This window comes from Ambystoma mexicanum, chromosome 3q (assembly GCF_040938575.1).
Source record: "Ambystoma mexicanum isolate Mex_15411 chromosome 3q, UKY_AmexF1_1, whole genome shotgun sequence".
NCBI classification, from domain to species: Eukaryota; Metazoa; Chordata; class Amphibia; order Caudata; family Ambystomatidae; genus Ambystoma; species Ambystoma mexicanum.
Window position 1 is genome coordinate 1,170,979,027 of NC_090926.1, and position 24,488 is coordinate 1,171,003,514.

The 24,488-nt window shown below is 46.4% G+C and overlaps 1 protein-coding gene across 3 annotated transcripts in view; it reads left to right on the forward strand.

Moving 5' to 3' along the window:
* Positions 1–24,488, forward strand: part of GMIP (GEM interacting protein) — a 588,802-nt gene that overhangs the window by 470,399 nt on the left and 93,915 nt on the right. For all 3 annotated transcript variants that reach the window (XM_069604014.1, XM_069604013.1, XM_069604015.1), the window contains 2 exons: positions 8,014–8,135; positions 15,286–15,372. In XM_069604014.1, the coding sequence (XP_069460115.1) occupies positions 8,014–8,135; positions 15,286–15,372 (209 nt within the window). The remainder of the gene's footprint in view (positions 1–8,013; positions 8,136–15,285; positions 15,373–24,488) is intronic.

Consider the following 24,488-nt stretch of genomic DNA (forward strand, 5'->3'; position numbering starts at 1 on the left):
TGATCGATGTTGTTCATTTATCTTAAACTGTGCGCTGCATTGGACGTTTTGAAGTGTGATAGGTGCTGCTCTGACCCCTCTCGACCCTCCACCCCCTCCTCCCATTCCCTGTTGATGGCGTCTGAATGGACTCGGTTGACCGCACCGAGTCGGCATCGAACCACATGTGGGGGCCGTTACTTCACGCCCCTTGTTCGGTTGCTGCCTCTTTATTTTAATTGAGCCCTTCTTTGGTTCCCCCCTGAATTTCTTCATTACCGTCTTGGAACTATGTACATGTTAACGTCCCTCAAAGCATTGACAATAAAGTAATGTAGCTTCAATTTACCGGAGTCATTTAGTTTCGATTGTCCCCCTCTGGGGAGAGGTTACCTCTCCGGAACTTTCATGATCCCTTTACTTTCTTTCTCCTGGTGCCTTGGATTCGCCATCCTCGATCTTCTCTTTGCGCTTCTCCTTGATTGTCACCCTCTTCCTGGGGGCTGAGGAGGTCGGAGATGCATTTCTTTATTTCTTTCTCAGATCGAAGTCTAAATTGAGTTCCTTCGTATTCAAATGTAAGCGAGAAGGAGTAGCCCCACCTATAGCGGACATTCTTCTCCTTGGGTTTCCTTGTGAGGGGACCACACATCTTTCTGAGGGCTAATGTTAAGGAGGAGAGATCCTGATATATCGAAATGTGGGCCTCCCAGCGTGATCGCATCGCATCTTCTAGCTTTTTCGAGGATTCAGGCTTTGTCTCGGAATTGATGAAATCGGGCGAGAACTGATCATGGACCTTCCGGAGGCCCACTGGCTCTGTGGATTCTTTCCGTCATCAGTTCGTCTGTTTCACCTTCTCTTTCCGGGATTCCAAAGATGCGTAAGTTGTTCTGTCGTTCTCTGTTTTCCAAGTCATTGAGTTTGAACTCTTCCTCCCTATGTTCCAGTTCTGACAGTCTCTGATCGAGTTGCACCTCTAGGGTGTCAATGGTGGCCTGGTTGCTCTCTACTCCTTCAAGCCTATCTTCCATGCTGTCCAGCCTTTGGGTGATTCTATCTATCTTGCCCCCTATATTGGTGCCCAGGTTTTTAATTTCCCCGAGCAAGGCAGCAATATCTCCTTTTGTTGCTGCAGCAAGATCGTTCCCCGCAGTAATGCTGTTCGCCATCATGGGCTCAGTGGTTGTATGCGGGATGGAGGTGTAAGCGAAGGGCGCCAATTTGTGCCTGATGTCCATATGGTTCTTTGGCGGTGGGATCAGTTGGTCAATATTCCTTGTCGCTGTCGTGAATCGTTCGTTGGGACACGCCCCTGTTTTGGGGGCTTTACCCTCTGTACTATCCCGTTACAGGTTGCGTGGGCTGGTACTTTTTTGGCAGTAGCGGGTTGACTTTGGCGTTGAGTTAGGGCATCGGGAACGTACTGCTGGGAAGTTGGCGGCGTATAAGTGCTTTGTCCATGTGGTAGGAGGAGTAGGAGGAGGCGCTTGCCCTGTCGTCCAGGGGCCTTACCCTCCGTCTGGTATGATTTCTATTTAACAAGCTGGGTACTCCTCTGGGGGCCTCTCAGAGTTCAGGATGACTTGTGCGTGATTTCAGGCTGGTCAGGGTGGCGTTTATCTCTTTATTTGTTTATTTGAAGGTCAGGTCACCCAGATCCAATTCAGTATAGTTATGAGCGGGTCCCTACTTGTTCCGTGTTCCTGAGAACTGCATACTGCTGTCCATTCGGAGAAGGGAACACGCTCCGGATTCCGGGACCCAACCCCCTGACCTGCCTTTGATGCAGCAGGGGTTTTACTCGTCGTATTTGCTGTTGAGATTTTTTCATGCAGGGGGCACTTTGTGCCACGGTCCGGGGGGGAGGCCTCTTTATTGTATTCTTAGGTTTAGGGGTATTGCTGGGGGTTGTTCCGCCCACCTCTGCTGTATGCGGGTCTGAAGCACCTCCCGGTTCGCCGGGCTTGACTGTTCACTTGTCACTGTGCGGGTGTTCCGTCAGTAGGAGCCATTTGAATGCGTTAGGAGGCCCACTGGTGCATTTTAGGGACTCTGTTTAGAAAGTTGCATGGTGTGGAGATGAAGGGGTGTGGGCTGGGACAGTGCAGTCCTTGTCCCTGCTTACCGTGGGTATTTCCCACTTCTGGGGTGAGGTTGAGGTTGAGCGCGAAGCGCGGCCACTCTAAACTTGGCCTACGCGCGGCCTGCTGGATTGCTTGGGGCATGGGCCCCCTCTTGGGTCGGCGCAGAGTCAGGATGCAGATGCCTATCCCCGCGCCGCCTCTCACCTGCTTTAATCTCCCGCTCCCTCGAGGCTGTGGGGGGGGCGGGCAGTGGGTTCCGGACAGGCCTCAGACCCCGCCTCACGTAGTCCCGCGGCAGAGTTCCTTGATGCTCTGTGGGGCACCGCCATTCTCCTCTCTCTCACGTGCGCAGGGGCGGAGGGGGGTCCAAAGCAGCTGGCTTTTCCGGGGTCAGTCCGTTTTTCGGCAGATTTTCGCTCAGCAGATGGGGGGCCGTATCATGCCACGATGCTCCAATTTGTACATCCGGGGGGGCCAAAAGTGGGGGCTCAATCCACTTCTTGGGGCTACGAAACAGGAGCTCACACGGAGGACTTCCACATCCGTGCGCTTCCTGGTGGCCATTCAACCTGTGCATTTTTAAAGTGATCTGCATAAAACAGGATATTTTTAGGTATTTAAAACCACATTTGTACCAACTGGAGGTGGGAGGATGTATGGCCAAGTACCTACATTTCAGGCTAGGCTCAAATTCTGGCTTTACCACTTAACCAAAGTGTTAAAATGCTGGTCAAATCATTTAATCTCACTGTGCATTTCCTGCCAAAATTAGGTGCCTCTAGAAGTGATTAAGTTTACAATATGAGATATTCAAAAAGACGCCCCCTCATGGTTTAATAGATGAGCAACTAGATTGGCAACGTAGGGGTCAGGGCTCACCAAGGAGACACACACACACACCTTTCTTTGTGAAATATAAGAACATATTTAATGAACAAAATTGTGACATTCAATAGCAAATCAACGTAAAGATGTCAAACGAGAAGTCATCATGGACAATTGCATATTAGAAACAGTATGTAAACAGTATGTACCTGACTGTAACGTTTAAGGGCATGGGAGGGGAGGAGCAGCTCCATCGCAGTCTCACACACAAACGGGAGCGATCCCTGGAGGCTGGAAACCCCTCAACCTGCACAATCTACCTCCTGATTCCACTCACTCATGCATGCTAACACTCCCACAAGCCTTCAAATAAACTTTTGTGCTTCAAAATGTCATTTTGTAAGAAATAAAAGGTCCTATTCCTGGCTTCATTATTTATCATAAAGAAGGAGGGGTCTGGCTTTCATAACAAGATGGCTGAACCACAAGCACCTCCTCCTTGGCCTGCTGGGATTAGCCACTGTATTCAGGGAGGTATTGTTGAGCGTACACCATTTGAGAAGGAATCAGGAGTGGGGGCCTCATTGCTCAGCCCCTGCAAAGGAGCAGGTGGCACCATCTTCGATTCTCCCCTGCCAGGGCAAGAAGACATGGTGCGAGTATGGTGGGATAGAAGGGTGTGGTGGGAAATGGGAATGGTGGTTACGGGGAGCTGGTGCAAGGTGACTGGGGGTGAAAAGTAAAGGAGGAGTGAATAGAACAGAAAGGGGAGAGCAAATGGGAGGAGAAGATAGGTAGATTGATATTGCCACATTATTCGTTCTGCTCTTTTGCTATGTACTGTTTTTTTAAGCTATAGCATTATTTTGAAAAAGGTGCATATCTTTTGTTCTTAGGGCATGTTTCATTGGGATTAATCAGACGCTTGTTAAGTGTTCTGCAGTATGCCGTTTTAATTTGTCATGCTTCGGCAATAGTTTTCCTTATGGAGATGGGGGAGCGGATGCACAATGAAGTAGGTAGGGGCCTTATGGAAGGAAACAAAGGAGTAGATGGAAGAAGAGAGCAGAAGACTTTGGAATTAGTACTGGAGAGCCTGTGATTTTGGAAGGGATGAGCAGGTGGAAGGCGGGAGCAGATTTCCTACTTTAACAAATTGAGTGAACCTGGGAAAATCACTTTATATCAACAAAGCCTGGTGTGGTGATCAGGCTGTTTCCAGCCAGAGTCATACCCCTAAACACATAGCTCCAATAGTAGACAAAGATTTTTCCAGATCCAGGCAGACAGTTTTTGCTGGATCACTGATCTGAGAAATCTGGCTTAATGGCAGCACCTTTTTAGGATACTCCTATACCCACACCCAATGAAAGTTGGGCCCCCCTGATCACAAACCTGGCCCACACAGATACAAATTCCTGGAGCCGGGCCTGTTTCTGGGGATCATGTGACTTTAATGAAACAAGCACTAGCAGTTCCACCACTTTGGCATTTGTATGAACCGTGATAGAACCCATGCACTGCCACAATGGTACCACCTGATCAAAAAATGGCAGCAGCTGGCAAATGGTATTAGTACCTGGGCATGGTATGCCATTGCATTGGAAATGCTTACCTAATGCCTATACAGGAGTCACAGCTGATGGCTTTGCCAATGTGTGTTTTCACAGGAATTCCGTAAAAGGAACAGATGCATGCACACACATATTTCTTATAAATCTAATTGTGGGAGCCACACTTGGTTGAGTCAGCTCAAAGAGATCCCAGGGGTATGAGTTTTCAGCGGGGAGGGGCAGGCAATCATGACAGAGGATTATGGAATTCATAACTGCCATGACTTCACAGCAGGGTGATATGGCTTTTCCTCTGCCAGGTCTTGCTTTTTTGTCCCACTTTGGGTTGTTGTGAGTTAATGGGAGAGGGAACCTGTAATTTTGTATGTTTTATATAGTTCCCTCATCCCTGCCCTTTCCACCCACTTTAATGGTGGTCCCTGGGGACAGTGCAGAGGGTGGTAAAGGGATGCCCAAAACAAATTATAGATGGGTTTGCTTTGAACTAGAGTGTGTGTTCCACCTCGACATTCCGAGTGACAACAAACGTCCCTCTCGTTGTCTGCAAGATGTCACTCAGATGGAATATATGCCTGTTGTTGATAGGTACCCATCTTAAATTGTTTATGAAGGCATTTTAGTTAAACGGTTGGACAGGGTAAATAAAAGCCCTGCAATTCCACCCCCTGAAGAAAGAGGTATGAATATTTAATGGTGGGGTCTCTTTCTCTGTCATTGGTGCAGGTACCTGCATGGGCAGCTACAAGGATAGCTCAGGGGCCACACCCTCATCTTGGAAATATGACGATGGCAACATAGGTTGGATCCCCGGTCAAGCACTTTGAAGTTGAAGGCATTGGACATGAAGAGCTGCATAAATCACCAATGCTAATAATGTGACAATTCACATAAACAACCTTTTCCCATTGGTATGGCCTCAAAGCACTGTAGTTGGACGCCCTCGGGGGACTGTAGTCCAAGGTATTAGAAATTTGTCATAGGAGTTAAGAATGTGTGTGTGCATTTTAACCAATGCAAAGGTAGATGAGGGTAGACCAAGTCCTTGCTAGTTACCCATGTTGAGCTGGCATGTGGATGGGTGATGTGCGGTAGTCTGGAGAGTATGCAAGTGCTGGAGACTCATTATGTGTCCAGCAAGACCGAATTTCTGTCTTGGGGATAGCTGCATTCTTATGGCACAGATGTTGTACTAAACATTGGGATTAAGGCTTAGACTGATCCATGGTGCAACAGGGAAATAGCTGAAGAGCCATCCGGGTGTGCCAGAGTAGTCACATTTTGTGAGTCAGTGTGGCTCAGTTTGTCAATGTGGGCCCTTTTTTCAGTGCTGTGCCTGTTTTCTCTCCCGGGCCATCCCTGCTGGAGATGGGCTGTTTCGGTTCTCCCCACTTTGGTAGGTAAGTGAGCTGATTCACAGAGGGATCTAGTGGTTGTTTGGTTCTGAAGGCCAGAAATATAATACAGGGAGACTGTCGGTGCAAGGCCCCATTTTGGGCACTTTCCCCAGTCTCCACCCCTTGCCCACTCACAGTATCAAGCAATTATTGGATGGACGATGGTTGACCCATCGCAGACATTGCAAAACCCTCATGTGACATCACATGGACCTTGCTCAAGTAACTCAATAAGGGAGACATCAAGATAACAGTTGTGATGGTGCTTGGGAAGTCCACCACATAGAACATATAACGGTATACAGCACAATTGACACCAGAATACATAAATTGCTCTGATAGGTCAATATGCCGGCGTGTGAATGTCTTCGGTAAAAACTCTGGTCATGGCATTGCCTTTCATCCTCATAGATCCAGCAGGGTAGGAAGGCACATGGGGACTATGCCCTTGAAATAAAAGAAAAATGAAAAGGTCAGCAGAATTAAAATGACGGTGGCTTTTACACACCGGCATTATGACATAGAATCCTGCTGAATTGAATTTTTGACCCAAACACACCCTTTGGAGACGATCCCACATTTATATATATAAAACGCTTTGGTATGTATCTCTACTCAGCTGATGCAAATACTCAGTGTTAGGTTGACCTCTGCTGTCCAAATGGCAAAGTGCACCCACTTCAACAACAGCTATAATTTCAACATAAAGATGTAATTTATCACTGTTAGGTTGCCCTCTGCTGTCCAGAAAGCAAAGTGCACCCACTTCAACAACAGCTATAATTTCAACATAAAGATGTAATTTATCACTGTTAGGTTGCCCTCTGCTGTCCAGAAAGCAAAGTGCACCCACTTCAACAACAGCTACCATTTCAACAAACAGAATGAGCATAGTTCGACGTGGTCACCTTCCACTATCGCAAACATTCGAAGTTACTTCTTTCCACTCCCACTTCTCTTCACAAAGGCCACGACGGTTCCAGTGTCAATGATCAGTTAATTATCGGTTGAATGTTTCAGTCTCTAAAGAACAAAATGCTGTAGGACAAATGCCTCCTCACAAGCTAAAACTGAAAGTAGGTGCTGTAATTATTCTACTACACAATCTTATGCCATCACTGGTACTCTGCAATGGAACAAGGTTGACAATTACGCGTCTACAAAGATGCATAATAGAGGCATGGAACTTGGATACTGTTGTTATACTGCACAAACCTCTCATTCCATCTGATACATTTAGCCTTTTCAATGACCATTAATAAGTCACAGGGACAGAAGTGACCCTATGAATGACCGACCGATATTGACCTTTAAGATAGGCTAGAACTGCGTATGTTACGCCGCAAACAGCTAGTTTGAAAATATTTTGTGTATGCATGCTAAGAAGAAATGGGGAATCAAGCCTACTGACTGAGTAATGTTGAGGCCAAAGACTATGTGGTGCCTTTATGTCTGGAGACGGCAAGACATAGGCAGATTGGAAGAGGCAGGCAACCAAACAGTAATGGATACAAATGTTGGAGCCAAGTGGGAATGCCTCACTGCGGCATAGAAGGTAACAACACATATGCAGATAAGTCATGATTCCTTCCTCTATAGCAGTAGACTAGCATTAACACTAGGCCACCTCCCTTTTGGACTTAAACACCAGACACCACAGATATGTTCAGCATTATTGGGTCTCATCATCAAAGTGCTACTTGGGTCACTTGCCATGGCTTGGCTCAGGACCCATATCTTAGTTTTCCCATCCCATGGGGGACTGACTGGGAAACCCAAAACCAGTGAATGAAAATGGTTGAGCCAGTGCGTTAACCATTGGGAATTCATATGGGAAAAATAACCTTAAATGTTATTTTAGCTCATCTCCACCCTGGAGAAGTGGGCAAAACATATGCAAATCAGGCTTGATCTGGCATGTTGAGAGAGCATACCAGACAAAGCAGCGAGGTCATGTCCCTACTGCATGGGAACAGAAGCAGCCCCAGACATGTTTCAGCCTTACTGGGCTTCATCAGTGCATCACACGACCATGCTTGACATCAAGTTCTCTGTCACAGTATGCCACTTTTACATGAATAGTTTACAGATCTGGATAATGATACAAATTTACCAAACCTAAAAAAGCTGTATTTTTGTTCTGGCTACTCTTAGGTCTTCTCCTGCAGGAAGAAGGAAGATTGCTGGGCAGGTGGTTCATGCCAGCTCTGGAGACGACCTCTCTACCAGCTCTGAAGACACACTGGCAAAGCCCCTGGTTTCCCACAGCGATCTGGGTATGTACTGCATAATGTGCATCAATGTGTGCTTCCATTAGTTATAATCATTTTCTTATTATTATTATTGGGGTATTTATTGAGCGCAGACCTAGCTTTAGGAATCATCAGAGCTCTGCACACGTCATAGGGGAAGGGCTTGGTGAGGGAAGCAAGAGATACAAGGGGGAGGCAAGCTAAGAACAGGGGAGGGGGAGGTGAGCAATGTGGCACCAAGGGATCTACAGGCATCCAGGGGTTGAACCACAGCGGAGCAGATCTCCCGGTCTCAGGTTAAGTGGGCAATGGAGGGTGTGTGGAGCTAGGTGTTAAGCAGTTCATGATTGACTAAGGCACTATAAATCAGGGCCTTGCAAGCATGTGATATGTATGACTCAAGAATGATCAATGCATGATCCTATAAGGCATGGGTCTGCAAACCTTGGTTCTCCAGTGATATTCAACTACATTTCACATTGGCTGCATCAAACATAGCAAATTAACAAGGTGGGTCCTGGGAGTCTCTCTGCCAGACATTAGTCCTGGTTACGAGAGACTTACCCAGAGTCTTTAGCTCACTATCTTTCACAGAGAAGAAATATCCCAAACATAGCAGTCTTTGTCCTGCACTGGGGAAGTCCAGCACTAAAATGCTAGGCAATTCTCCTCTAAACAAGAGTACCAACAGCATCCCCAAACACGTGTTTCAGTCTGGTTGGACCTCATCAGTAGGGAGGAGCAGTGCCTCTCTAAGAATAGTGAGCAAAGGCTCCACGTCTGGATTCCCCTAGTAACTTAGGGTGAGACCCAAAGTTACTTAAATATGCAAATTAACAAGGGGGGGTCCTGGGAGTCCCTCTGCCAGACATTAGTCCTGGTAACGGGAGACTTACCCAGAGTCTTTAGCTCACTATCTTTCACAGAGAAGAAATATCCCAAACATATCAGTCTTTGTCCAGCCCTGGGGCAGTCCAGCACCGAAATGCTAGGCAATTCTCCTCTGAACAAGAGTACCAACAGCATCCCCAGACACGTGTTTCAGTCTAGTTGGACCTCATCAGTAGGGAGGAGCTGTGCCTCTCTAAGAATAGTGATCAAGGGGTCCACGTCTGGATTCCCCTAGTAATTTAGGGTGAGACCCAAAGTTACTGGGTAAGGGCCTCATTACGCGGTATGCCGGTAGCCATGCCGCTATTGGCGGCATGGCTGCCGGCAAAACCGCATCCGTGTCCGTGTCCTCGGAATGAGGACTTACCGGACCATTCCGAGTTCGGATGGCCCGGTAATTCCTCACTCGAGGACACGGACACGGTTCATCCCCATTCCCATTCAGCCCCTATAGGGCTGAATGGGAATGGGAGAGGGAGTAAACAACGGGCCATTACGAGATGGCCCGTTGTTTGCTCCCTCTTCCCCTACGGGACCCGGTATGCACGCCTGGTTTTCCCAGGCGTGCTTAACGTGTGCCGCGAGGGGACCTTGTAATGTGGCAGAACGGGTTGAACGGCGCTGCAGCCTTTTACGGCGCCGTTTAACCCGTTCCGCCAGGGTCGTAATGAGGCCCTATGTCTCTCGTAACCAGGACTAATGTCTGGCAGAGAGACTCCCAGGACCCCCCTTGTCAATTTACATATTTAAGTAACTTTGGGTCTCACCCTAAATTACTAGGGGAATCCAGACGTGGACCCCTTGCTCACTATTCTTAGAGAGGCACAGCTCCTCCCTACTGATGAGGTCCAACCAGACTGAAACATGTGTCTGGGGATGCTGTTGGTACTCTTGGTCAGAGGAGAATTGCCTAGTATTTCGGTGCTGGACTGCCCCAGGGCAGGACAAAGACTGATATGTTTGGGATATTTCTTCTCTGTGAAAGATAGTGAGCTAAAGACTCTGGGTAAGTCTCTCGTAGCCAGGACTAATGTCTGGCTGAGAAACTCCCAGGACCCCCCCTTGTCAATTTGCATATTTAAGTAACTTTGGGTCTCACCCTAAGTTACTAGGGGAATCCAGACGTGGACCCCTTGCCCACTATTCTTAGAGAGGCACAGCTCCTCCCTACTGATGAGGTCCAACCAGACTGAAACATGTGTCTGGGGATGCTGTTGGTACTCTTTGTCAGAGGAGAATTGCCTAGCATTTCGGTGCTGGACTGCCCCAGGGCAGGACAAAGAGTGATATGTTTGGGATATTTCTTCTCAGTGAAAGATAGTGAGCTAAAGACTCTGGGTAAGTCTCTTGTAACCAGGACTAATGTCTGGCAGAGAGACTCCCAGGACCCCCCTTGTCAATTTGCATATTTAAGCTACTTTGGGTCTCACCCTAAGTTACTAGGGGCATCCAGACATGGACCCCTTGCTCACTATTCTTAGAGAGGCACAGCTACTTCCTACTGATGAGGTCTAACCAGACTGAAACACGTGTCTGGGGATGCTGTTGGTACTCTTGGTCAGAGGAGAATTGCCTAGCATTTTGGTGCTGGACTACCCCAGGGCAGGACAAAGACTGATATTTTTGGGATATTTCTTCTCTGTGAAAGATAGTGAGCTAAAGACTCTGGGTAAGTCTCTCGTAACCAGGGCTAATGTCTGGCAGAGAGACTCCCAGGACCCACCTTGTCAATTTGCATATTTAAGTAACTTTGGGTCTCACCCTAAATTACAAGGGGAATCCAGAGGTGGACCCCTTGCTCACTATTCTTAGAGAGGTACAGCTCCTCCCTACTGATGAGGTCCAACCAGACCGAAACATGTGTCTGGCGATGCTGTTGGTACTCTTGGTCAGAGGAGAATTGCCTAGTATTTCGGTGCTGGACTGCCCCAGGGCAGGACAAAGACTGATATGTTTGGGATATTTCTTCTCTGTGAAAGATAGTGAGCTAAAGACTCTGGGTAAGTCTCTCGTAGCCAGGACTAATGTCTGGCTGAGAAACTCCCAGGACCCCCCCTTGTCAATTTGCATATTTAAGTAACTTTGGGTCTCACCCTAAGTTACTAGGGGAATCCAGACGTGGACCCCTTGCCCACTATTCTTAGAGAGGCACAGCTCCTCCCTACTGATGAGGTCCAACCAGACTGAAACATGTGTCTGGGGATGCTGTTGGTACTCTTTGTCAGAGGAGAATTGCCTAGCATTTCGGTGCTGGACTGCCCCAGGGCAGGACAAAGAGTGATATGTTTGGGATATTTCTTCTCAGTGAAAGATAGTGAGCTAAAGACTCTGGGTAAGTCTCTTGTAACCAGGACTAATGTCTGGCAGAGAGACTCCCAGGACCCCCCTTGTCAATTTGCATATTTAAGCTACTTTGGGTCTCACCCTAAATTACTAGGGGCATCCAGACGTGGACCCCTTGCTCACTATTCTTAGAGAGGCACAGCTCCTTCCTACTGATGAGGTCTAACCAGACTGAAACACGTGTCTGGGGATGCTGTTGGTACTCTTGGTCAGAGGAGAATTGCCTAGCATTTTGGTGCTGGACTACCCCAGGGCAGGACAAAGACTGATATTTTTGGGATATTTCTTCTCTGTGAAAGATAGTGAGCTAAAGACTCTGGGTAAGTCTCTCGTAACCAGGGCTAATGTCTGGCAGAGAGACTCCCAGGACCCACCTTGTCAATTTGCATATTTAAGTAACTTTGGGTCTCACCCTAAATTACAAGGGGAATCCAGACGTGGACCCCTTGCTCACTATTCTTAGAGAGGTACAGCTCCTCCCTACTGATGAGGTCCAACCAGACCGAAACATGTGTCTGGCGATGCTGTTGGTACTCTTGGTCAGAGGAGAATTGCCTAGTATTTCGGTGCTGGACTGCCCCAGGGCAGGACAAAGACTGATATGTTTGGGATATTTCTTCTCTGTGAAAGATAGTGAGCTAAAGACTCTGGGTAAGTCTCTCATAGCCAGGACTAATGTCTGGCAGAGAAACTCCCAGGACCCCCCTTGTCAATTTGCATATTTAAGTAACTTTGGGTCTCACCCTAAATTACAAGGGGAATCCAGACGTGGACCCCTTGCTCACTTTTCTTAGAGAGGTACAGCTCCTCCCTACTGATGAGGTCCAACCAGACCGAAACATGTGTCTGGCGATGCTGTTGGTACTCTTGGTCAGAGGAGAATTGCCTAGTATTTCGGTGCTGGACTGCCCCAGGGCAGGACAAAGACTGATATGTTTGGGATATTTCTTCTCTGTGAAAGATAGTGAGCTAAAGACTCTGGGTAAGTCTCTCATAGCCAGGACTAATGTCTGGCAGAGAAACTCCCAGGACCCCCCTTGTCAATTTGCATATTTAAGTAACTTTGGGTCTCACCCTAAGTTACTAGGGGAATCCAGAAGTGGACTCCTTGCTCACTATTCTTAGAGAGGCACAGCTCCTCCCTACGAATGAGGGCCAACCAGACTGAAACATGTGTTTGGGGATGCTGTTGGTACTCTTCGTCAGAGGAAAATCGCCTAGCATTTCGGTGCTGGACTGCCCCAGGGCAGGACAAAGACTGATATGTTTGGGATATTTCTTCTCTGTGAAAGATAGTAAGCTAAAGGCTCTGGGTAAGTCTCTTGTAACCAGGACTAATGTCTGGCAGAGAGACTCCCAGGACCCCCCCTTGTTAATTTGCATATTTAAGTAACTTTGGGTCTCACCCTAAATTATATGGGGAATCCAGACGTGGACCCCTTGCTCACTATTCTTAGAGAAGCACAGCTCCTCCCTACTGATGAGGTCCAACCAGACCGAAACACATGTCTGGGGATGCTGTTGGTACTCTTGGTCAGGGGAGAATTGCCTAGCATTTCGGTGCTGGACTACCCCAGGGCAGGACAAAGATTGGTATGTTTGCGATATTTCTTCTCTGTGAAAGATAGTGAGCTAAAGACTCTGTGTAAGTCTCTCGTAACCAGGACTAATGTCTGGCAGAGAGACTCACAGGAGCCCCCTTGTCAATTTGCATATTTAAGTAACTTTGGTTCTCACCCTAGGTTACTAGGGGAATCCAGACATGGACCCCTTGCTCACTATTCTTAGAGAGGCACAGCTCCTCCCTACTGATGAGGTCCAACCAGACCGAAACACGTGTCTGGGGATGCTGTTGGTACTCTTGGTCAGAGGAGAATTGCCTAGCATTTTAGTGCTGGACTGCCCCAGGGCAGGACAAAGACTGATATGTTTGGGATATTTCTTCTCTGTGAAAGATAGTGAGCTAAAGACTCTGGGTAAGTCTCTCGTACCCAGGGCTAATGTCTGGCAGAGAGACTCCCAGGACCCGCCTTGTCAATTTGCATATTTAAGTAACTTTGGATCTCACCCTAAATTACTAGGGGAATCCAGACCTGGACCCCTTGCTCACTGTTCTTAGAGAGGCACAGCTCCTCCCTACTGATGAGGTCCAACCCGACCGAAACACGTGTCTGGGGATGCTCTTGGTACTCTTGGTCAGAGGAGAATTGCCTAGCATTTCGGTGCTGGACTGCCCCAGGGCAGGACAAAGACTGATATGTTTGGGATATTTCTTCTCTGTGAAAGATAGTGAGCTAAAGACTCTGGGTAAGTCTCTCGTAACCAGGACTAATGTCTGGCAGAGAGACTCCCAGGACTCCCCTTGTCAATTTGCATCAAACATAGTCAATGGCAAGGCATATTGGGAACCGTAGTCTAAAACATTACGAGAGACACAGGTTGCATATCACTGTTGTAAGGAATAATACTAGTGGTCTGACTTACCAATGAGTTGGAGTAATTAGCAGCAAGGTTATGTCACAATTTGTAATAACAATCATGGTATCCTCAGTGTCCCAATTCTGGAATTTGAATGGCTCTTGGTGTTCGATGAGAGGAATGGATCTGCTTTGGTGTTGTGGGTGTGAATTAATACTCTATAAGGTAATTTATCTCACAATGTAAACAAAAATCCAAATCAGCTACTTGAAATGTACTGTTGTTCATGCGAACCCGGACTACCTACATTTAGTGTGCTTCTAAGCGCTACAAAAGTTTGGCAGCCATAGGGATTAAGCCGCCGCAAGTAATTTTCTTAGGATCACTTACTATATTGTTGTCCGGCTAAAAAGCTAGGATTAGGACACAGGTCTCTAGCATTCAACATCAACAACATTGCCACCAGAAAGCAACAATGCCTAGAACAGACTAGAGGAACCAGGCTACAGATAGAACTGAAGCTGTGTTCAGACAAGCTACTGCTGACACTTCAGACCTCGAGCAATGGGACCTGCATTGAAGCTTGAGGGCCTATACTCTGCCTGCATGTCTCTGAACCAGTAGGGCTTTATTACAGAGAGGGTGGTGCCCACTCAAACTGCACGTTGCACCATCTGATCTTTCCCACATGCCAATCTGGCACCATCCCAACGGCTCCACTTCATGCATAAGCGTCAAATTGACAAGTCACCCAAAGGAGGCAGAGAATGTAAATAATCCATGCAAATGTTTTCACTATGTACCCCCTCCCCATACGAGGGAGGATTGGGGCAGTGGATAGTCCCATTCAACCTAAGAGTACAGGTTACTCCATGTCACAAGAGACCCCCTACTCGACTCCTGGGTTTTTCTTATATCTTAGGTATACCTCAGACCATTTTATCCAATGAGATCCAACACTGACTACAACTCCCAGCAGGCAATATATTGAGACGTGAAAGACCTCATGTCCTTCCTGACATTGAGTCATCTGACAAACCTACGTCACAAGGATGTGAGATCATTTGCAAAACCACAGGCTGTGTTGAAGGGGGTTGTTCCAGGAGACACATCAGATCTTATTGGTGCGACCGGTTGGTCATGGGAGGCCACAGCCCCACCTCCCACAAAGCAAAGGAGCATATTATAGAGCAGGATTCTACATTCTTCAGCTGTACAGATGTTTTGTACTACAACGCACATCAAGCCTATTCATTATGATCCAAGGCAAGGGATCATGGGAGTTGTAGTCCCGGAGAGCCTAGATTCCAGACACTTGCTGTAGAGTATGTAAAAGGCCTTGTTTATACAGTAGTCTTTGAGAGCAGTGGTATAGAACAAGAGCAGGTCTTTAGATGTAGTTGTATGATGTATCAATGAGAATAGCAAAGAGGACTGTTATCATGGAAATGAATGTGTATTTTATTAAATGCATGTGCTCCGCGCCTGATTATCGTTACTCATGTTTAACCTTTTGTTGCAGGTGTCAGAAAATCGTACGGCAGTGACACAGAAAGTATTGGTGCAAGCAGCGAATCCCGGTCACTTGATTCGCCCACCTCGAGCCCAGGTACTGTGCGCTAAATGGAGACCCAGCATTGCACATTTCTGGGATTTTGTAATGTACCATTCAATTTAATTTTGGAGAATACCTATCATATGCGCTAGGTCACACATTTAAAAGTCAACTGGGATTTGTTTGTGGATGAAATATGGATGCACGGAAGAATACGATGTGGTATTTGCCTGACCTAAAGAGTAAAGCTGCATTTCTGATGTTACCATCTGGCATAGTCTCCCCCTTTCATGTCATTCACACTGACCTACCCTCCTTGAGAATAAAATAAAACAAAAAAAAACAACTATCAGATAAATTGAAATCTTCGCTTAAACGTCAACACCAAAAATGTCATCCACACAAAACAGATTATTTATTTATTTATTCACATTTGTAGAGCGCGCAACAGCCAGAAGGCATTGTGGCGCTTGTTACAGTGGGTGCACATAGCTTAGTTACAAAAAACAACAGTCATGTTTACTTATGTACAGTTTGTATAGAGCAGTTTGTGAAGCATGATGTAACTCACATGGTTAAAGTGCAGAGTAAATGCTGCCATGTCTTTGCTTTGATGCATTTGTATCTGTACATTTACATCAATTTTGCGGTAAGAAGAGGTATAGAAAAAATAAAAAGGGAGGTGGGTACTGGGTTCTTGCAACATTGTTTCAGACATTTGGCCCCTGCTTTTTTGTTAATCTGTTCTTTCGTGGTTAAGGATGATATGATGATTAAAATGATGAGAAATACATTTAAAAGAGTGCTTGCAAAAAGTGTATTTTTCCTGTGTGGAACATGTTCTATTAAATATTCTGCTTTAGCTGAAACGTTAAGATCTATTAGGTATTAGGTATTAGATGTATTAGATATTAAATGTGCCCAACATTGTTCAGTCTCCATAAAGTCCGGATGACGAACAAAGTATCCAAAATCGACAGTTTAATATGACTTAATTTGTGACACATTATAGGAAGATAAAAAAAAGAGATTTCTACAGTAGAACTTTCATTTCAGAAAGTACATCTACAAACCTTATGGAACAAACCAGTTCTAGCACCAAGAATCCCCCTTGTAGGTAACAGACTGAAAACAAAAACCTGATCTGATGACGTGCAGGACTTTTCTTTATATAGGATTTTAAATAAAATGGGCTTGCATAAAAACTAACATAATCAGAAAAAAAATGATTCTTTCTCAAGTGCTACATGTTCATGTTCCAATCTGAAATAAATATCTTTTCTCAAGATCTACATACAAAGTATCCAATACAGTAGAAATCTCAATTTGAGCTGCAAAATTGTTACAAATCTTAACAAATTCAACTAAAAAGTACTTTTCTTTATATCCATAACATAGCCCTAGAATGCATGAATAATATTCCCAATTCTGAACAAAGTACTTGAATTGGAATTGAATTAGTTAAATGTAAAAAAATTATTGTAAACTCTACCTTCCAATCAATTAAAAAAAGATCTGACAAAAGAAGTATTATTTCAAATCTATTTTGCAATTATTGTATTGTCTTCTGTTATTATAACTATAATCATGACTAGTAGAGAGAGAGAAAACCGTACCTTTAAAAATTGAACCTCTTTTCCATGCTTACTAATGGATTAATAACCTTTTGCTTGCCCCATAAAAAAAACTCTTATCATAAGATCTACTTGTGTAAAAGCCCCACGTACTCATCGAACTCTATCAAAAGGCAACCACCCACCTGCCAAACAAAAGTCTTCTTGATCTGTGTAGACCTTGGAAATTGAATAACGAAGCACTCGCCAGTGTTGATTCTCAAATTATTCTGTCCAGGGGGAGTGGAGGGGATGCTGTTGCGCACTGCAGTGATGGCCACCTGATTTCAGAGCTCCCGCTCCACTAAGATATCCTGTGCCTAAATATCCTTTTACGGAGCCGCCTGATGCATTAAAAAACAAAGGTACGGATTGCCCGAACATCCATGTTCATCTCCTGAAAATCCTGGCAAGCTGTGACCAAAGGTCCCGAAGTTACGGCCGCACAAACACCAGCTGACCCACGCTGCAGGCATGATCCGGCTGGGAGAACCGCAGGTTGCTAACCCGAAGCCGTGGAGGCAGAGGGACGGGAGGCCGCATATGGGCGGGTCCTGCGCCTGTGACCCGCGCCCAGCCTGAATCTTGAACACGCCGCTGGGGCGCAGATACAGAGGGGACGGGCGGAGTGGAGGAGGACCGGCAGAACCCCCACTAAACCTGGACCCTCTGCGCTCTCCCGCTGCTGAACCCTAAGGCCGCCCCTACGTCCTGCTGCCCACTGCGAAGCAACACCGGGACGCCGCGGAAAGAGGAGATCCGGAGAGACCACGACACACTCCGTCCGGAGCCAAGTAAGGAGGGCGGAGGTGCGGCGGAGGGGGAGCGGGACCATTTGGATATAAGTGGCCCCCGCCACGGATCGGGCTAAACGTTGACGGCGTTTGGCGCGGGTGCAGCTCGCCTTGCCGAGCGTGCGCTGCTCCCGGTCACCCAGTCACATCCCTACCGGTCTTGGTGGCTGGCCGCTAGAGGATCATAAGATCTGATCGCACAGGCCCGTGGGGCCCCCCTTTGTGACTGGCCCTTTGCAGGCCACAGAGACTATCCGTACACAACAACATAGCACCGTAGGCAAACACGGACCACCGCACGCATTAAAATTCAGAATAATACGGAAGTGCGAGGCTCTTAAAAATTGTACGCCAGTGATGGCCCCTCAGACGCTTCACAACATTTAAGGCCACACCACCCCGGGCTGACCGGAGAACACAGGCAATCGGTTGGGGCTGAAGGCTCCTAAAAGGCTCCAAAACAGATCGAAACACCGCAAATTAGCATCAACTTTGTAATCCATCAACAAAATACGTGGGAGAACGCAGTCCACTCGTGGTGAACGCACACCCAGCCCTAAAAGCCCTGTCCTTGTCCCCTCACGGGTACAGCACACAAGGAGCAGAAGTAAAGGGGCGCAGGAGTGAAACAAGCCCAATAACAGAGCAAGGCTACCATATGGGCGAACCACACAAAGCAGGGAAAGGAGGCAAGACTCCTAGTAACAAGAAGAAAGACCCAATGGATGCCTATACTGGCAGCCAAAGTCAAACCACTACCGCAGACATCCACACCAGCTCCAACGAGGCCTTGGACCCAGAAATTGGGGATCAGGAAGACAGGGTGACAACTGTAGGGCAAAATGGATTTCGTGCAGTGAACATGAAGCTTGATGATATAGTATCCACTATTGGCTCCCTCAAGGCCAGAGTGGACAAAGAAAGTGCACGTGTCACGGAAACTGAGAATAGAATAAGCACCAATGAAGACCCTATTGCACAACACTGCCATGACCTGACTCAGATTAAAGACATTGGGCCTCATTACGCGGTAGGAGGTAGCCATGGTGCTATTAGAACCATGGCTACCCCCTTACTGCATTCCGAGTCCGGGTTCACGAAATAGGGACTTACCGGGTCATTCCAACCTTGGAGGACCCGGTAAGTCCCCATTCCGGGAACCATTCCCCATTCCCATTCGAGCCCCCACAGGGCTCAATGGGAATGGGGATGGAGCTAATAACGGTATCGCAATTTGCGGAACCGTTATTAGCTCTAAAGTCCCTTAACGGGTCCCATCCATAACGCATGGTAAAACCAGGCGTTGAGGAAGGGACCCGCTAAGGGACCTCGGAATAGGGTGTTAAGGGATTACCGGCACCGGCGACCTTACCGGTGCCAGTAATCCCTTACCACCTACCGCGTAATGAGGCCCATTATGTCCAAATTACAAAATAAATGCGAAGACCTCGAATCTAGATCAAGGCGGAACAACATCCGAGTAGTGGGCGCGTCGGAATCATTTGGAAAAGGCCAAATGGAGAAGCAACTTGAAATACTGCTTAAATCCTTATTCGGGCAGGAACCATTTTCCAAGCACTTCCTAGTTGAGAGAGCACATCGCACACTGGCCCCGACTCCCAAACCAGGTGCACCGCCACGCACGATAATTGCAAGGCTCCTTAATTACAGGGACAGAGACGCAATCCTGCAATTGGCAAGGGAGGCTAGAACTGTCCAACATGAAGAAAATCGTATACATATATACCCAGACTTTTCTGCCGGGGTTCAGGCGAGCAGAAGATCCTATGAGCCAGTCAAACGACTCCTGAGAGAACGCCAAATCCCACATGCCTTGATGTTCCCCGCCAAGATGAGGATGCAACATGCAGGAAGAGCACATTTTTTCAAATCCCCGGCCGAAGCCACGCAGTATATCGAAACCTCCATACCTCTTCCTCCCAGAGGGGGCAGACCGGTACAGAATAACAGGCCCCGGCCAGCGGATTAAAAGACACTCGATGGAAGAATATATGCTAAAACTACCGCATCCTTGATGCTGCCGCCTTGACAACTTGATGGATAGGGGGGCCCCATGCAATTTGGTAATTGGAGTGCTGGAGCCAAGTCGGCAGCCATGTGGAGCAACATGGCTACCCCTGGAATACTCCATAAGTTCAGATGGAAACATCGTCAAGTTGGGGGTGATGATGAAGGCGGGGGGGAGGGACGAGGGAACAGAAGTTGTTGTTTTTGTCTTAAAATAGACCAATTATGGTACAATGGAGGGGTTTGTTGCCACTGTAAGGCGTTATGTTCAGAAGAAAGGTTCACAAAGGTTAAAGGTTTGTTGAATATTGAAAATGTGGTTGGATCGAGACTGGCGCTGGCCGAGTCGCACAAATATTATAACCCTGCTAGCCGAGACATTGTCAAAATACCTCTCTATAATACACGGGTGATGGGCTGAGGATAAAACTGTTGACATGGAATGTGCGGGGATTATATAATCAGATGAAAGTCAAAAAAATTGGTAATTACGTTAACAGACATAACCCCCATATCATAATGTTACAAGAAACGCATACACTGGGAGTGAACAACATGCACGTACTGCCCAAATGGGGAAATTTAAGATTCCATACAGATTACTCCTCCCAATCTAGAGGGGTTATCACGCTTATTCATCTAAATCTGGGATTCGGGCTGGAGGGCCACAAGGTGGATCAGCTTGGCAGATATGTTATGGTATGGGGGAAGGTCGTGGACAAGCAATTGCTGCTGGTTAATACATATGGGTCCAACATAGATGACCCCGCTTTCTATATGGATGTGTATCAGTTGATTGTTTCACTTGATGTTTCCAATGTGATTTGGGGAGGGGACTTCAATGTGGCTCTAGATCCCGTACTAGATAGGTCCACAGAAACTGTTAGAGCTCCAAGCAAGACAGTTCTGACCGTGGGCCACATTCTTCTGCAACTGTCGTTGGTGGATGCCTGGCGGGAAATACATCCTCGTAGCAGAGGATTTACATACCACTCCTCAGCCCACGACTCTGAGTCTACAATTGACTATTGGTTTGTTTCCTCTGCTATGACTGCTACGATGAAAGCGTGTGAAATTCTGCCTCGTACACTATCAGATCATTCCCCAGTGTTGTTGGAGGTAACGCTCCGGGGTTGCCCCTGTCCTGCAAGAAGGTGGAGAGTGCCGAGTGGAATGCTCGGGGACCCCGGGATTGCGGAATCACTACATGTCGAAATAGCAGAGTTTTTTTACCAATAATGTGGGATCGGTTGATAGGCTCTCCACAGTGTGGGAATCCTTCAAGTTCTGGATAAGAGGGGTCCTGATGTCCAAGTCGGGTGGCATGCTGAAGGGTGTGCGGGCCGAGCTAACAGACATTGAAAGGAAATTAGACAAATTGGAAGAGGCTTATACCCATACACAAGACAGAGAGATACTGGCTGATATACACATTCATCACCAGGAATTTGATAGACTGGCCATCAGAGAAGTGCGTTATGTGGCAGTCCCCATACGAGCGTGCAGATACGGGGAGGGTAACAAGGCCGGCAGAACACTGTCTAACCTGCTCAAACATGATAAACAACTAAATCAGATCACTAGCATACAAAATGAAAAAGGGGAGGTACTCCTGAAGGAAGAAGATATAAACGGGGAATTTGTCAAATTCTATAAAAAACTATACGCAAACAAGGATGAGAAGTCACACGATGAAATCAGGGCATATCTTTCGGCTCTCCCCCTTCCGAAACTCCCGAATGAAGATCGCCTAGTGATGGATCAGCCGGTAACCCCGGAGGAAATGACGAATCAAAGCACTGTCATCAGGCAGGGCACCAGGATTCAACGAGCTGGGAGCCGAATTCTACAAAGATTACAAACTCGCTCCGATATTAATCCAGGTATGGGAGGAATCCCTCGAGAGTAACATATTGCCCACAAACATGAGAGAGACAGTGATAACTGTTCTCCATAAGCCCCGTTGACCATCACAAGATGTTTCGTCCTATCGGCTACTGTCCCTTATAAATACTGATGCTAAAATATTTGCAAAGATACTGGCCAATCGACTTCTAATGGCTGTACCCACACTTGTCCATCCCGACCAGAACGGGTTTATCCCCACTAGGTCAACAGCCTTGAATCTTCGCAGGCTCTTTGGCATAATGGCACAGATAGACCCAGGTAGAACCGCGGTGGCCATATCCCTCGATGCCGAAAAAGCCTTCGATTCGGTCTCATGGATTTATCTCCTGGCTGTACTAGAGGCATTTTGGGTGGGCCCCAATTTTATCTGATACGTAAAACTATTATATACCGATCGTGGTGCCCGGGTGTTAACTAATAGATCCATCTCCGAACTGTTTCTGTTGGGCAGGGGCACTAGACAGGGATGTCCGTTCTCGCCCGTTATTCGCATTGACCATAGAACCAATGGCGGCCGCGGTGAGACTAAGACATTCAGACAAGGGAATAAAAATAAAAGGGTCCACTCAGCTGATTTCATTATATGCCGACGATACGTTATTATATATCCATGAACCCGAGATGAACTTAGCACCCATCATGTCAAAAATACAAGAGTTTGCAACTTATTCCTGGTATACTATGAATAGGGCCAAATCTGAAATATTTCCACTTACACCGGACACTTAATGCCCCAACATAACATGTGGACTCAAGTGGTCAGAACAACACATTAGATACCTAGAGCAGTGCTTGTGTCCAGGGATAGACTCACATTATGTACAAATAATCACCCAAAGCGCATTGCAGACTCTACATACCAAACTTCAGATTTGGGGGCATCTTCCAATCTCGTTATACGGCAGGGTCACCATCCTTAAGATGGTGATTTTACCCAAGCTGCTTTATTTCTTTGTCAACATCCCCATATGGCCTGGTAGAACTTTCTTCGCCAGAGTCCAATCCATGGTGGTAACATTCCTTTGGAATGGGAAGACAGCGAGGATAGGGTGGGAAAGAATTACGGAACCATACTCCCTGGGTGGTATGGCTGCCCCCGACATTGAGCTTTATTACTATGTCTCCCAAGCGCAATTCGCAAAATACTGGTATATTGTCTCGGATAGAACACCCCAAACATGGATAGAGGAATACACCACACACCCCACGAACATACATTTGTCATTTTTGATTCTCGATACAGAGACACCTGCGAGTACAATCCGGTAAGCTGCATCGTCAGGGCATGGGAGGCCATATATAAAAGGTTGAAACTGGAGATGCCCTATAACACGGAAATACCCTTATGGAATTTCCCGGGTATACCACCTACGCAGGACAGCAGCATACAAGAATCCTGGGACCCAAATTCTGAGATGAGAGTGGGTGACATGTTTATCAATGGGAAATGTGCAACCCTGAGAGAATTTTTGAGGGCACTGGGAGATGGACCACTCAAGACATTGCAATACTACCGTATGAGATCTGCGTTTCAGAAAAATGGCCGCTATTCCCGGACGAACCTCGACCACACCCATTTATACAGTTGATAACCGCTAAAGAGGGCCTGGGAGTCTCTAAGCTTTATTCAGTAGTACAGACCCATACCCCCACGCTAAACCAAACTAAAGAAAAATGGGAAAGGGACTTTCAGATCCCCATTGAAGAGGAAAAATGGGCCAGGTACTGCTCACTCACCAAGAATGTTTCACTTAATGCTGGGCTGCGGCTAATTCAATTTAAAATCCTAAATAGGCTACACTATTCACCAGCTAAAATAGCATAATTCAAACCAGAGAGCTCAGATTCTTGCCCTAAATGCAATTCACCCAAGGCCGGAGCCTTTCATATGTATTGGGAATGTCCGGTTGTAGCAGGTTTTTGGAATGCTGTAGCTGTGATGTTGGAAGAGATAACGCAGATCCCCCCTGAACTAACTCCTCAGAAATACTTGTTTAGGGACATTAACAAGTGCTCCGATAAAGCTAGGAGATTGTTTAATATTTCATGCGCAGTGGCCAAAAAATGCATCCTACAAAAATGGAAAAACACAGGCCCACCCAGCATGGAACAATTTCTTCGGGAATTAACATATGTCAATGAAACGGAAGAACAATATGTCTTGACACAACCAGCGGTATGCAGGCATAAAGACATTTGGGGCCCTTTCAGAGGGTATTTATGCAACATGATTTCTGATGATGACGAATCTCTGTAACACTGAATGTATAAATAAATCATACAATGTATATTTGTGTAATATTGGAGGTTGCGATCTGTGACCACTAATAAAAAGAGTTTTAAAAAAAAAGAATTATTCTGTCCAGAATAAACACATCGCATTAAGGTTACGCTGCAGACCAGTCTTAAAGCAATGTCATTCGCAATGAAAGCCAGTAATATTCAAAATCACCGAGCATAGTGAACAAATTACGAACCTTTTGAATGGAGTGCCTAATATCTGCTATGTAAAAGTTAAATATATGAAATTGAATTTTAATGTCTGTTGATAAATTATATTCAGTTTGTGTGTACTTAGATAAGTACATCCAATTTTGATAGATTGCTTGATCCAGTCTTACATGATAATAGGTTAATAGTCCTTGAAACATAATCTGTGAAGTATATCATATTGAGTTGCTCATAAGGCTCTGTTTATTCTTTGCTTTGGAAATTTGTGCCCAAATTGTCCAATAAGTGATGCTCTAAGTTCAAAGGGAGTTCTGCAAAATGATGAGATGTTTTACATCCTAACCGTGTTCTGCATTCAATTTTATAAACAGACTTT